General features: G+C 43.5%; 2 protein-coding genes across 2 annotated transcripts; one reads left to right on the top strand and one right to left on the bottom strand.

Moving 5' to 3' along the window:
• Window positions 1-46: 46 nt before the first annotated feature.
• On the top strand, window positions 47-8057 carry LOC143332985 (short transient receptor potential channel 2-like). The gene is made up of 14 exons (XM_076750882.1): window positions 47-675; window positions 939-1631; window positions 1725-1925; window positions 2023-2187; window positions 2318-2492; window positions 2595-2795; window positions 2895-3057; window positions 3138-3230; window positions 4487-4679; window positions 4762-4889; window positions 4981-5053; window positions 5162-5279; window positions 6155-6751; window positions 6851-8057. Exons 1-14 carry the CDS (start codon window positions 661-663, stop codon window positions 7042-7044), a joined length of 3009 nt encoding a protein of 1002 aa, XP_076606997.1. The 5' UTR covers window positions 47-660; the 3' UTR covers window positions 7045-8057.
• A 973-nt stretch (window positions 8058-9030) lies between these two features.
• On the bottom strand, window positions 9031-14370 carry LOC143332778 (ribonucleoside-diphosphate reductase large subunit-like). The gene is made up of 19 exons (XM_076750566.1): window positions 14291-14370; window positions 13472-13560; window positions 13188-13365; window positions 12748-12848; window positions 12583-12642; window positions 12461-12500; window positions 12189-12351; window positions 11954-12095; window positions 11756-11839; window positions 11481-11642; window positions 11257-11336; window positions 10970-11171; window positions 10707-10856; window positions 10389-10610; window positions 10232-10308; window positions 9983-10118; window positions 9801-9896; window positions 9493-9681; window positions 9031-9407 (listed from the first exon to the last, which is right to left on the bottom strand). The coding sequence occupies exons 1-19, from the start codon at window positions 14307-14309 to the stop codon at window positions 9216-9218; spliced, it is 2382 nt and encodes a 793-aa protein (XP_076606681.1). The 5' UTR covers window positions 14310-14370; the 3' UTR covers window positions 9031-9215.
• Between the last annotated feature and the right edge of the window lie 156 nt (window positions 14371-14526).

Here is a 14526-nt window from a genome sequence, read left to right as displayed (position 1 = left end):
TGATGAAGAGCCAATAAGCATTATCTGAGAAGTTTTTCAAAACCATATAGATGGAAAAGCAAGGGGAAAACTTCACAAAAGTCTCAAGATGAAAATAGAAATGTGTTATTTGAGTAAGTAGACAGAAATGGACTTCCATAAACAGAACTTGATAAAAAGAGTAGTGAAAATAATCAGCGTATCTTTTAGTGCAGCTCCTTGTTTTTCCCTCTGCTGTGCACTCCTTCCAGCTCCTCTGGGGGAAATAATGACAGCTGCTGCCTGTTCAGTAACAGCTACCTTAATTGTGCCATGCCACTGTTTCCAATTGGGAGCCCAGAGTTAATTTCTGTTTGAATGCAGAAACAGTTTGGTTTGGGCCCAGCCAAGCATGAAACACGTTGAACCCGTCACGTTTTAATTGGCCTTGGCCCATGGGGGATTGAAGTGTGTTATTGAGTTTGTGGGTGCTGATGCCATGCAGTCAGCCGGTAGCACATGATTGCAGGACACCAAAGTGCTCAGTTCTCTGACTGGAGCTGCTTGTGGAATCTACTGATATCTATCGCTTTTGTCTCTGAAGCTCAAAATATCTGGCAAAAATATATTTTATGCCTCCACAGGATGTGATTGTGGTTTCACTTTAGGATCACTGCTCAAAATTGTGCTTTTTCATCAGGAATGGAAAACCTCACGGTAAGCAGAGTTTTGTAGAATTTTTTCATTTAATAGATATAAATATTTGTCGTTATGAGGCTAAATGTGTTTTTCTTGATGTCATAAAATTTGTTTCCATTTAGATTACGCCTCCCATTTTGTTTTTTGTACATCCCTTAATTTTCTTGTAGAATTTTATGCATGTGTTAATTTTCTCTTTCCCTGATATCTGATGTCAATTTCATAAAGATGCATGAATGGACATCTAATACTGCTGCTAAATGTCCTGTCCTGCCCCTCAGCCGGAACAATGGCGAGAGATAATGAACAAGAAGATGCAGTTCCCTCCGGAGCTCATCAGCGCCATTCAAGAAGGGAAAATAGAGCTGCTGTGTGGGCTGCTGAAGACCGGTGACGGCATCATCCGCCAGCTGGATGAGTCTGAGGACCGCCAGTGGAGGGAGGCCCTCAACCTGTCCATCCGTCTGGGCAGCGAGGACGCCATGGATACCCTCCTGCAGGGGGTCAAGTTTGACTTCCGGCAGATTCACGAGGCCCTACTGGTTGCTGTGGACACCAACCAGCCCAGAGTGGTGAAGCGCCTGCTGGACCGCCTGGATCAGGAGAAAGGCAACAAGATGGATGTGCGCTCCTTCTCTCAGGCCATCTTTGACCACTCTATTGACAACTCCCAGTTTGCCCCAGGTGTGACCCCTCTGACCTTAGCCTGCCAGAAAGACCTGTATGATATAGTCACCATGCTTACCCAAAAAGGTCACATCATCCCATGGCCTCATAAGATATCCTGTGCCTGTCTTGAGTGTCGCAACGGCCGGCAGTACGACCTGCTGAAGTTCTCCTTGTCTCGCATCAACACCTACCGCGGCATCGCCAGCCGTGCCTACCTGTCCGTTACCTCCGACGACGCCATGCTCAGAGCTTTCAGTCTCAGCAGAGAGCTCCGCAAGCTCTCGCAGAAAGAGCCAGAGTTCAAGGTCTGATGACAGTGGCAGATATTATGCCCACTTATGTTCATGCTGGGTGTCTGTTGTCACTTGACTCTGATGTGGTGCCTCTCTCTCCTGCAGCCTCAGTACCTGAGCCTGGAGCAGCTTTGTCAGGATTTTGCTGTTGAGTTGCTGGGCATGTGTCGCAACCAGAGCGAGGTGACCACTATCCTGAACAGCTGTGGAGACGAGAGCCAGGATTCCTTGGACGAGCAGGCCTTTGAGGAGGGAATACCCAACCTGTCGCGTCTGCGGCTTGCTGTCAACTACAATCAGAAGCAGGTAGCTAGATGCAGAAACTCCTGTCAGCCGGAGATGAATTAAATAAGACACAAACGTGGTCCATAATTTGTCTCTCCCTCTCTGTGTATTTGTGCAGTTTGTGGCCCACCCAATCTGCCAGCAGGTGCTGTCGTCTATCTGGTGTGGGAACCTGGCAGGCTGGAGAGGCAGCAGGACGGCCTGGAAGCTGTTTGTCTCTGTGGGCATCTTTCTCACCATGCCCCTACTCTGCCTCGTCTACTGGATCGCACCCAAGTCAAAGGTGCAAAAGTTGGCAAATGTAGAGAGAAGTTTTGATGCTTGACAGACTGTCATGAGAGACATCCAGTGACAAAATAGAAGGGTATCACATGTGTGTCTTGGCCCTGACAGCTCATATCATCTTTCGCCAGGTGGGAAAGATACTAAAGATTCCTGTGATCAAGTTTCTCCTTCACTCAGCCTCCTATCTGTGGTTTCTTATCACATTACTTGGAGAATCAATCACAATGGAGCTATATCGAGATAAATTTGCGTCCCGGCAGCAGAACATCCTGCACAGCTCCTTCCACATGGTGTGGGTGGTCGGTGGGTTCACTCTCACTCCCTTCTTTAAGGTACAAATAGAAAACTCATGTCTGGAAATGGTTAAAGTCAGGTTTAGTGTTTACACAATGCTGTCCCATGTAGGATTCTTCTGGTATGAGTGCAAGGAAGTGTGGATCGAGGGGCTGCGGAGTTACTTCCTTGACTGGTGGAACTGTTTGGACATGATGGTGCTCAGCATGTATCTGGCATCCTTTGCGTTGCGTGTGCTTATAATGCTCAAAGGTCACTTCCTCTGCCACGATCATAACGGCACAGAGGAGTGCGTCTACTTCACTCAGACTGGTGAGAAAATACCATCAGATCTTACATCCAGAAGACTTGTTGGAGTCAACCTCTTAAATCTGAACCTGGTCTGTTTGGTTGTGTGAAACTGTCTTGCAGTGCGCAAAGACTGGCATCAGGAGGACCCCCAGCTGATTGCAGAGGTGCTGTTTGCAGTGACCAGCATGCTGAGCTTTACACGGCTGGCGTACATCCTGCCCGCCCATGAGTCTCTGGGAACTCTGCAGATCTCCATAGGGAAGATGATTGATGACATGATGAGGTAAGAGCTGTCTTCATTTTGTCTCCTGTATTCATCATCTGCATGACAGAGCCACTGAGAATGCTTTTTTTCTTGCTCAGATTTATGTTTATATTGATGATCATTGGAACAGCCTTCCTCTGTGGCATCAACAATGTCTATGTTCCTTATGTCATCTCTCCACACCTCGGCAGGTAAGAAAATGAGACCTTCAGCTTCCTCGATACTGTTGCGTCAGCTCAGTTTTTCTCATACCAGCATTCAAGCTTATCTACTAGCTGCTATGCTACAGTTGGCAGTAAGGCAAAGACAGTCTAAAAAAAACAGTCCAAAAATGTGCTGACTACAAATATGAGTTTACTGGGATAGAATGGCAACAGATGCATTAGCCTTTTTTAAGGAACGGATTGACATCTTCAGCTTCATTACTTCACTTGTGTGGATTTCGATAAGAGGGTCAACCACTGTCATGTGTATGGTAAATATGAAGCCACATGAAGTCACAGTGACGCCCTGCAGTCTTGTCCTTGGTGTGAGGTTGCCAGCAGAGACTCCAGCCACTGTGCCCAGAATAACCCTATTTTTCAACACATCCAGCTATTCCTTTCAGGAATAAGTAACATTCTGCCTACGTAGCACTTGTACCATATTGGAGCTAGATTGTCAAATCAGGTGAGTCAGTATGTCAGCTAATATTAGCTTACTGCAAATTAGTTGGTATCAGCATGTATGTCAGCCACTGAGTTACAAGAAATATACAGAAACAGCATATGTTTGAGATCATTAGGACAGTGTCGCAGCTACATAGTTTGACAACCAGACAGCACTGACGAAGGTATTTTCAGCTGTAAAATGTCCCACTCTGCACATACCTTGGTCACGATTCATTAATCAAACGTTTTTCAGGGATCCTTTTCAAACATGTTTACAGTATTCTATATTTCAGCTTTATGATTATCAGATTTTTGTAATTCTTAAATATCAGTGTCATTCAAAAGAATTCAGTATTGTTTGGTGAATATATTGGGCAGTGTTTGTCCCTAAACCAGACATTTAGTAATGTATAGAAAGTGCAAAGTACAATAATGTTTAAATTCAATTCTTTTTATTTTCCTACTGTTTAGAATTCTTGTTTCTGAGACTTTTAATTTCAAGTTTCCACAGGCAGTTAATCAATGAAATCTTTTTCAAGTCATGTACAGAAAATGAGTCTTAACAATTAGCTCTCTTTACTTTGGCACCCAAGTGTGAAAACTGTGAGAAGCACCCGGAAAAATCTTAAAGACAGTATAACATCTGAAACCCACAAGTGGCATCAGGCAGTTTCTGTAGAGTTTACTTTTTCTTCAGCTGAGAGAGTGAAATGAACAGGCGGCTGAAAATAAGAAGATACAGCATACTGTCCATCACCAGCCTCACTGTGATAACGCTCTCCACTGCACTGCTGCAGGTTCAATGAGACATTCCACTTCTTATTCTGGACCATGTTCGGCGTGGCCAACCAGGATTATGTGGACATGCCACAGTTTGTGCTGGCAGAGTTTGTCGGAAGGATTCTGTACGGTATCTTCACGCTCGTCATCGTCATCGTCCTGCTCAACATGCTTATTGCTATGATCACCAACTCCTTTCAGAAAATTGAGGTAAAATTGAGCTTTTACATCACGCCTGCAATTAAAGCAGAAACCAAAGGATGGCACTGACACCTCGACATTTTTATTTCAGGATGATGCAGATGTTGAGTGGAAATTTGCCAGGTCAAAGCTGTACCTCAGTTACTTCAGAGAGGGCCTCACCATGCCTGTGCCCTTCAACATCATCCCTTCACCCAAAGCTGTCTTTTACATCTTAAGGTGGGCTCTAAAACTTCAAAGCACCTTTAACCCACAAGACACCTTATTTTTTGTCCATAGCTTTATTTATTCATTTTAAGTTCGGTTCCAGGGGGATCTTCAGACGAATCTGCTGCTGCTGCACTTGTAATTCTGAGACGAAATATCCCCCAATAGCCTCTATGGTAAGTGTGTGTTTAATGCTCACAAACAACAGTGTAGTAGAAAAATAATCTACATATTCTTGACAACCACTTTGCGCTGACATGTATGATGTTGATATGTGTTCTAAGATCAACGGTAAGGGATCTGAAGAAAGCCAGTTACCTTACCGGCAGCAGGTGATCAGAGCTCTGGTGCAGCGCTACATCGAGTCAGCTCGCAGGGAGTTCGAGGAGACCAAGAGGAAAGGTAACGTGACTGTCAGACAGTAATGTAGTATATAGTCCTGTTGTCTCACAAGCCTGGTCTGTTACATGTCCAATCCCTTCTCTCTTCCACCATTCCAGTCTTTATCAATCAGATATGATTTTTTGTGGTTTGGAGTAATATTTTAGGACTGCGATACAGACAGTAAACTATGGAAAGTGTTCAATACTCAAAAAGACAGTGGGAATTAACAGGAATAAAATATGTAAATGAAGCAACACTTTTGAAATAATTGAATAAATTATGAAAACTAAAATGATTTCAAATCCAAATAATGAATTAAACATGATTATATTGATCTGAAAAGCAAGTTAAGCTGAAAAAACTAGAAAAAAGAGTCACAATTTCTGAACTATTTGTCACAAAGAGAGTGGAGCATTTGGACCCAAACACAGGGGACAGCAGGCAGACAGGACAAGGATCCGATGCTGAACTCTTTATTAAAAATAACAAAACTGAGACATGGGAGCAGGAAGAGACAAGGACTGAATATAAACTGGACAAAAATCTACATGACACTGATGAGGTGCAGGTGGAAAGCTGGGCAGAGAAGCTCAGGTGAGGGGACTGATTGGCTGGGGAGAACACAGGAAACAGGGCAGGGCTAATGAGGTTGATGCAGATCAGGTGTGGAGTGAAAAGAAGGCTGGGAAGGAGCACAGGAGGGAAACAGTGGAACCAGACAACAAAAGGCCAGCAAACAGCAAAACCAGACAGAGCTGTGACTGTATGAACCTGCTCTCCACTGAGAAAGAGTTAGATTCAAACACTCTGTCTGGAGAAACTGGATAATATTTTTTTTTTATCATTAAAGTGCCTGCATGCTGTGTTGTGACTGGAGTACTCTCTTCCCCCAGATATTGGTAATCGGATCACTGAGCTGAGCAAAGCTGTATTCAGGATGCACAGTGATATGAAAGTGGTCCATCAGCTTCTGATGGATGATGGACAGACTGCAACGGATGCATTCAACAGGGACGGATCCTCTGTACTGGGGAAATACATCATTGGTGCTAAGAACAATTTCAGAGGTTTTAACAGCAGACACGAAGACAAAAATGCATCACTTAAAGTGACAGTGCACCACGGAGAGGAAGGGGTGGATAAAGAAAAGGTTGACTCTGATATGAAACAAGAGTCAGTCACACAAGAGAATCAGGTGGGTGAATGTGGAACAGAGGGATCAAAGCAGGTAACAGACTGTGATGTGGTGAAAATGGAGGAAGGCAGAGCTACAGCAGAGCTAGGAGATAATAAGGGAACTGAGAAAAAAGAGCAGGTGGAAGCAGACAAAAATGAAAAAAATGACAGTGAAGTGAAAGTGGTGGCAGGGACAAGTTTTAATAATGTAGAAGACGAGGTACGAGCCAAGGCCACACAGGATGAGGCAGAAAAAAAAGAGGAAGGAGAGATGCTCACAGGGGCGAAGGTGGGGGGAGAACACACAGAGAGGAGCCCCAGACAAGCTAAAAGCATCAAAGTCATCGGTGAAAATACAGACACAAAGAGTGTAGTAAACAAGCTCAAAGACATAGAGCTGCAAGAGAAAACAGCGGAGGCAAAATGGATGAAGGGTAGGAAGTTTGAGCATGACGTAGAGGAGAAGGCTGGTGTCAGGGAGAGCAATGAGAAACCTGGAGCCAAGAAAACCATTCCCTCACCCACAGGCAGCAGCAGCTCCCAGGACACGGGCTTTGGTTCCCAAGAAGGGGAGGGATCGATCGATGGGATCCTAGTGAGACCATAATCGTAGTAATGTCCCCTTTTAAGGCCACACTGACATTTTCAGGGATTAGCCCTTCGGTCACTTTACGCAATAGAAGGTTTGTGCTCGAGCTGCACATGAGTCACTGACAATTTGGAGATTTTCCATGTCCTGCACCGTCATAATTTTGACTCAGATGGGGTTTAAGGATGGTGGTGTCTATCAGTTGGCCCATCCAAACTTTGGTCCAAAGAAACAAATTTCAACAGCTACAGGCCAGATTGCCTTAAAACCCACTGTAGATAATTGATTGTCCTCAGTGAATTATTCAGATTTTTATGACCCTTCGACCTCCTGTCTGCATGTCCTTGCCAGGGTGTCTTGAAAACCACGCACCAACAAATAAAATGTGTTTACAGACAGAATATTTCCTAATCTAATCAGCCCGTTGTCATGACATTTCCTGATCTCACTCATACTGTGAGGCTATAATGAATATTGCAACATCTTGGAACCGCTGACACAGCTTCTGGGCTTGTTCACAAAATGAATTCTTCAAGCAAAAGGTCCACGTTTTGGGAATTATAGTCTTGCACATAACAACCTGAAGAATGGCATTTTTATTGTTTTGGATTTTGTACCAATTAAACAAACAAGTCATAACGTGTTAATTTGGGAACTTTAGAGGTGCTGGTAGGTGGATTTCCACCATGATTGGAAGAAGAGCAGTGAAGCACAGTCAGGGTCCGGTAAAAGATTTATTCAAAACACACCACATGGCACATTTCCCACTGTTTTCCAGTTGTGCTAAGCTAAGCAGCCGATGTAATAGTGGTATCTGACTTTCCTCCAAAAAACATGTACACTTCCTTCCATCTTTTCATGGGGTGTAGCCAATCAGTGTGCAATAACCTGTCGCTTCCTGTCTGATTCTACTCACATCCTGTGAGAAATAAATGAAACTGGTTCACACACTAGGTGTACTGCTGCTTTGTGCCAGCCGTCGCTTTCCTCACAGCCTTTTTCTAAAGTCACTGTTCAATAGCGAAGAGCCTTTTGGCCATTCTGGTTTCACTTAATATTCAAATATCAGATGAAAATAGCCTTGTGTTCAATTAAACATTTAAAAATACATTTGTTTCCATGTCTCTGTATTTCGTGAACATGTTGCAGGGGAACATGAACTCTGTAAGTTATGAACTAGTGTTGCTGTAGTATTTCTTTACAGTGAGCGGCAGACCTGCAGCCTGGCTGCTACAGTGACAGTGCAGGTCTCAGCTTGCTTTACACATACTGATCCCATGAGGCCACATGCATGAGCACACCAGTTCATTAATTCATCACCTGCAGCATCACCAGTCCCAAGACACAGAGCATCCAGACTCTTCCACTGGAAAAACACCTGGGCATGTTGCCCTTTGTTGCAGCACTCCTGGTCTGCCAGCTTCACCACAGATAATTAACACATACTTTATATTATCTGATGCAAAAGCGTCCCCACATTATCCACCAGGAAAATAAATTCATGTCTGACACGCACAGGCACGTCATACCACCAGCCAATCACAAGCATCACCCGGTTGGAGCATCCCCAGTGACAGAAAATCGTGATGTTCCAGCCTCTCATTTCCTAATAAACATATATGCTGTTTTTTAGATGCATCTCAAGATTCACATAGTCTTGTCAATAGCGTAATGAGAGTTTAAAGTTTAATTTTCCACACATCTAAAATACAAACATGGAAATCATTAAACGAAGTGTATAATTTATCCCACTTTCAATCAAAACAAAAAAGACGTAGTTTGATGATATTAGCTTGAATAAAATTAGAGATTTCTCTGGGTTTGAACATTGCTGGAAACATCTGGGATAATGTATGTACACAACTCAACAAACCATAAAACACAGGTCTGCTCGTTTTTTAAAGACATTTTAATGCAGAAATGTTCCATATTATAAAAACAAAGGGCAAATATTAATTCCTTGTACCCCAGTAATTCTATACAAACATGCATAAAACACATAATTCAAGATAAAAACCCATTAATATTAAATAAAAACTGCAAAGATTTGTGAGTTGATGACAGCGGCACACTGTGTAAAACACTTGTTATGACATGTACAGATATGTACACTGCACATGTTTCCTAAAATATACATTTAAGCTTGTGGATAAGGGGAAGTGTGTTTGTCTGACTGAACCACATGTCAGTTAGGAACCACACATCATGCACTCGTCTTTGTTCGCTAAGGAACAGACCATTGCAGCAGTGTTGCGCACTTTGGTCTCCTCCTCCTCGCTCTTGGTTGACTGGGCCTCCTTTAGCTTCTCCTTGTTCAGGGTGAACTGAATGGGATTGGCAGCAGGCTTTGTCCGCAGGTAGTACATGCCTGTTTTCAGGCCCTGCAGCGGGAGAGAAGATGGGCATTAAGATACTTGTTCATGGCACTATGATGCATCACGCCTGCATTCTTCTGTCCAGACTTACCAACTTCCAGCCATAGAAGTGCATGCTGGTCAGTTTGCCATAGTTTGGCTCAGCAATATGGATGTTGAGGGACTGGCTCTGGTCAATGTAGGCACCACGATCTGCTGCCATCTTGAGGACAGTCTTCTGGGAGATTTCCCACACAGTTTTATACAGCTGCTTCAGATCATCAGGGATCCCCTCGATATCCTGCAGACAAGTCAAGAAGTTAAATGTTAGATCACCAAAAAATAAGTCATTTTTAAATTATAGTAGCACTTGATGTGATACTGAATCATTTCATCAGTTTATGAAGTGTGACCCTGTACCTGGATGGACCCGCTCTGAGCAATCAGCTGGTTCTTCATTTCGTCGCTCCACAGTCCTCTTTCTGTGAGGTCCTTCAGCAGGTGAGGATTGACAATCTATGGGAGAAGCAGAAAACACTCAGCAACCCTTCTTTCTTCTGACACACGACTTTGGAGACACAGCGAGTGCTGTCAGTGCTGACCTGAAATTCTCCCGAGAGCACCCTGCGGGTGTAGATGTTGCTGGTGTAGGCCTCAATGGACTCGTTGTTGCCCAGGATCTGGGCGGTGGAAGCTGTGGGCATGGGGGCCAAGAGCAGACTGTTCCTCACACCATGCCTGAGGACACACGGGGACAAGAGAGGAGCAGAATGAGGGATGAGCTACAATCAATCTCTGCATTAGACATGACATGGGAAATATCAAGAAGGAAGACATTCAGGAGGACTTACTTTGCAATTTTCTCCTTCAGTGCTTTCCAGTCCCACAAATCTGTTGGTGTTTTGTCCCACATGTCATACTGAAGAATCTGGAAAACAACATCAGTGAAGATCTGAAGTACTAAACTGTACCCCAAGATGGATTTGAGACATTGAGAAAACTACTCACCCCCTTACTGACAGGAGAGCCGGCGTAGGTTTCATAAGCACCGTGCTCCGCTGCCAGCTCACAGCTGGCCTCCAGGGCAGCGTGGTAGATGGTCTCAAAGATATGAATGTTGAGCAACTGGGCCTCTGGGCTTTCGAATGGATAACGCATAAGGATGAAGGCATCAGCCAGACCCTGCACTCCGATTCCAATCGGCCTGTGGCGCTTGTTCGACCTTTCAGCCTGTAAGGCAGGAAAGAGGGGCCATTTGTTCATACAGAGCACCTAAGACCCTGCTGCATGGTTGATAGTGAAGCAACACTAGACAACAAAGCAAACCTCAGGCACTGGGTAGTAGTTGATGTCAATGATCTTGTTCAGGTTCTTGACAATGACTTTGGTGACAGATGCAAGCTTTTTGAAGTCAAAGGTCTTTTCTGGAGTGACATACATGTTGAGGGCAATGGACGCCAGGTTACACACTGCAACCTGAGTTGAAGAAAGAACAAACCAAATTGAAAATGAGTATTTAAAAAAACATGCTAATATTACAGAAACAAATGTAATCTATAGGTGCCCATGTAATATCTCCTGCCCCTCACCTCATCTTTGCTTGTGTACTCTACGATCTCCGTGCACAGATTGCTGGATTTGATGGTGCCCAGATTCTGCTGGTTGCTCTTCCTGTTGCAGGCGTCCTTGTAGAGCATGTACGGTGTACCGGTTTCTGTCTGAGACTCAATGATGGCGTACCACAGCTGCTGAGCTTTCACTACACGCTTAGCCCTGCCCTCCTTCTCATATCTGAGGACAAACAGGAGGCATGGGAGAGGTCAGCACTGAGATATGAGTCATTTATTAAGGACAGAGTTTGTTGTGCTGGTCTTACTGAGTGTAGAGCTCCTCAAACTTCTCTCCCCAGCACTCCTCTAAATCTGGACACTCACTGGGACACATTAGAGACCAGTCCTGCAAGAGCAAGAGAGGACCAATGTTCAAGATTAAGCAGGAGCCTCAAACCATCAAACCCATCAGAAAACATAGTAGATTATAGAATACATAGCTAAATTCAGACTGTAACATACATGAGATTTGAGATTCTTGAGTATTCACCTGATTGCTTTCCACTCGTTTCATAAAGAGGTCTGGGATCCACATGGCGAAGAACAGGTCTCTGGCCCTCTGCTCCTCTTTACCTGTGTTCTTCTTCAACTCCAAGAAGTCAAACACATCAAAATGCCACGGCTCCAGGTACACAGCGAAGGCCCCGGGTCTCTGAGCAAGCGAACAGAAAGAGCAAGGTGATGAAACTTACTGCCAGAGGTGTCTCTAGAGCAACAACGTCACGCTGCATTATGTTGTGTCTTATAACTCTTGTAAGTCTTTACCTTGTTGCCACCCTGGTCAACATAACGTGCTGTGTTGTTGTACACTCGAAGCATTGGAACCAGGCCATTGGAAGTGCCATTAGTCTGAAAAACAAGAAGTAAGTAAGTAAGTAAGTAATGCAAACAAATGACATGGTGTCAATCAAACCTCCTCTATATCTGCTTGATTTAAGTCCCTGTGGTGTGCATTTGACTCACCCCAGCAATATAGCTGCCTGTGGCTCTGATACAGCTAACTGCCAATCCAATACCTCCAGCTGACTTGGAGATGAGGGCACACTGCTTCAGTGTGTCGTAAATACCATCGATGCTGTCGTCCTTCATGCATAGCAAGAAACAACTGGAAAAACCCCAAACAAATGAGATTAGGGAAAAAAAATTGCATTTAAAATAAGCATCAGAGATTTTGGTCAGCGTCGCTCAGAGTCTGTACCTGGACAGCTGTGGCCTGTTGGTGCCAGCATTGAACAGAGTAGGTGAAGCATGAGTGAACCACTTCTCTGACAGCAGGTTGTAGGTCTCAATGGCTGCATCGATGTCTTCTTTATGAATCCCGACTGCCACTCTCATTAGCATATGCTGTGGCCTCTCAGCAACTACAGAAAAAGAGGTTCATCAGCAATCAAACATTAAAAACAAAATCAAAAAAAACAAATGACTTGAAAGTGAGTCTCTGCACCCGTAAACCTGCCTCTCAACTCTCACCTTTGCCATTAATCTTCAACAAATACGACCGCTCAAGAGTCTGTGAGAGCAAAAGGACAAATTAGATGTATAATTCAAGTATTTGCATGAAATATTGAGTATTAAACGAAAAGAAAAGTGACCTTAAAGCCGAAGAAGTTGTAGGAGAAGTCTCTGTCATAAATGATGGCAGAGTTGAGGCGCTGCAAAGAATACAGGATGTTATAACATAAAAGTTGAACACAATTGTGTGACTTAAAATTTGAATTTGAAAACGCAAACACAATATGTCATCAAGAGTGACTTACAGCTTTGTTTTCAATGACAATGTCGAGCGTCTCTTTGGAGATCATGGGAGAGTGACATTTATTTAAGGGATTCACATAGTTGTACAGGTCTTCCATCACATCTACAAAAGCAAAAAGGAAAGAAAGTGGAACATCAGTGCCAATAATTTAAGTACTTGAACAATGTATAATGATTCAGACCTGAGGTTTGTGTAAAGACCACCTCCACCACCATGATGAAGAATATTACATTTAATGAAATTAAACGCAAAATATTAGGGGAAAAGATCAGGGGCGATATTTCACACAGTCTGTGCGATATATGTACCAAAAATGTTGCATTACGAAGGTTAAATTAAAGTATAGTGACTTAAAAGTTAGATATTTCTGTGCAAAGTCACATTTATAAATACATCTATTACACACAATTTTTTTAATGATCACTTAAAACTTTTCCTCACCACTGAATACTTTCTTGGTCTCTTTGTGCAGGTTAGACACGGCAATGCGTGCAGCCAGGAGTGCATAGTCAGGATGTTTGGTGGTGAGGGTGGCGGCAGTTTCTGCTGCCAGAGTGTCCAGCTCCACGGTGGTGACTCCACTGTACAGACCCTGGATCACCTTCATTGTTATCTGAGCCTGCAGAAACACAGATCCAACATCTGAGTGTGCCAACTGTGTCACAGTGTTGCTTGATGTTTCTCTTTTCACATCAGTAGGTAATATTACAGCGGTTTGTACTTACAGGGTCCACAAAGTCAGAGTTGAGTCCGTAGCAAAGCTTCTGGATGCGAGATGTGATTTTATCAAAAGTAACTCCCTCCTGGCGTCCATCTGAAATACAAAAAGATAAATTAGCCCTCAATCTTATTTGGTCAGTTTCTGATGGTAATTGTCAGGATAGCTGGTGAAAACACCTGCAGGAGTACACACTCATATATATCAGCTGTTATTTGGATTCCCTCCACTGATCAGTGAAGTCAGGTGAACAGCTGTCCAACCAGTTATGACAACAAAGGGACACCGTGCTACTTCGCGCCATTACCATAGATGTCAGTACATGACTATAATTAACTATAATTACCATCTTCTTACACAGCCCTGATAGAGGGAAGTTTGTCAAAGCCTTCACTTTGGAAAACAGCGGAAAAATACTTTATACGTCAAAAGTTGGAGAGCAAAATCAGCTCAACAAGCCCGACAATTAATTGTGTTGCATCCGTTTCAAAACATATGCTCAACGTCAAATTTTACTCCAAATAAAAACAAAAGAAAAGTCAACAAACGAGCAGCTGACGCAAATAAATAGTCAGCTTTCGTTTCATTATAATTCAAGTCTTTGTTTGGTGTATCGACCGGAACACACCACACAGGAAAACAAAAAAAGCACATTTTTATATGACGAATGAAATTAAACTGCAGGCTAAAGTGCATTATTAATTTATAGCATTAACATTTATCACAGCTAATAGACATTTTAAGAGACATTCATATCCCTCAGCATAGTAACATTGCATTATTCGACAGTATTTTACAGCAAGAATATTAAAATGAGCTATTGTACCTCTCTTGATCACATGCATGATGGCAACAAAGCAGCTGGTTTCCTAAGTCAGCAGTTGTTGGTGTTTTCTCCTCAGCTGCGCGCTGGAAACGGATAAAACGTCTGTGCTACGAAGCTGCTGTAGCTGATTGTGATACTGTGCGAGCAACCGGCTGATACAGTTGAATCTCAAACTAAGAGCGCCAACAGCTCACGAGCCGGTTACACTGCATTCTGTCAGCTGGCCAGCCAATCAG

The sequence above is a fragment of the Chaetodon auriga genome, chromosome 15 (genome assembly GCF_051107435.1).
Source record: "Chaetodon auriga isolate fChaAug3 chromosome 15, fChaAug3.hap1, whole genome shotgun sequence".
Lineage (NCBI taxonomy): Eukaryota > Metazoa > Chordata > Actinopteri > Chaetodontiformes > Chaetodontidae > Chaetodon > Chaetodon auriga.
This window is presented reverse-complemented; position numbering and strand designations above follow the sequence as displayed.

What these genes read in the sequence shown, in the direction of transcription:
- LOC143332778 (XM_076750566.1), bottom strand. An exon ending in GTTGAAGATTAATGGCAAAG is followed by an intron (nt 12,352 to 12,460) that starts GTGAGAGTTGAG and finishes CTTTTTCTGTAG; the next exon opens with TTGCTGAGAGGCCACAGCAT. An exon ending in TGCTCTCGGGAGAATTTCAG is followed by an intron (nt 9,897 to 9,982) that starts GTCAGCACTGAC and finishes CTTCTCCCATAG; the next exon opens with ATTGTCAATCCTCACCTGCT.
- LOC143332985 (XM_076750882.1), top strand. An exon ending in GCTGTCTTTTACATCTTAAG is followed by an intron (nt 4,890 to 4,980) that starts GTGGGCTCTAAA and finishes GTTCGGTTCCAG; the next exon opens with GGGGATCTTCAGACGAATCT. An exon ending in ATCCCCCAATAGCCTCTATG is followed by an intron (nt 5,054 to 5,161) that starts GTAAGTGTGTGT and finishes ATGTGTTCTAAG; the next exon opens with ATCAACGGTAAGGGATCTGA.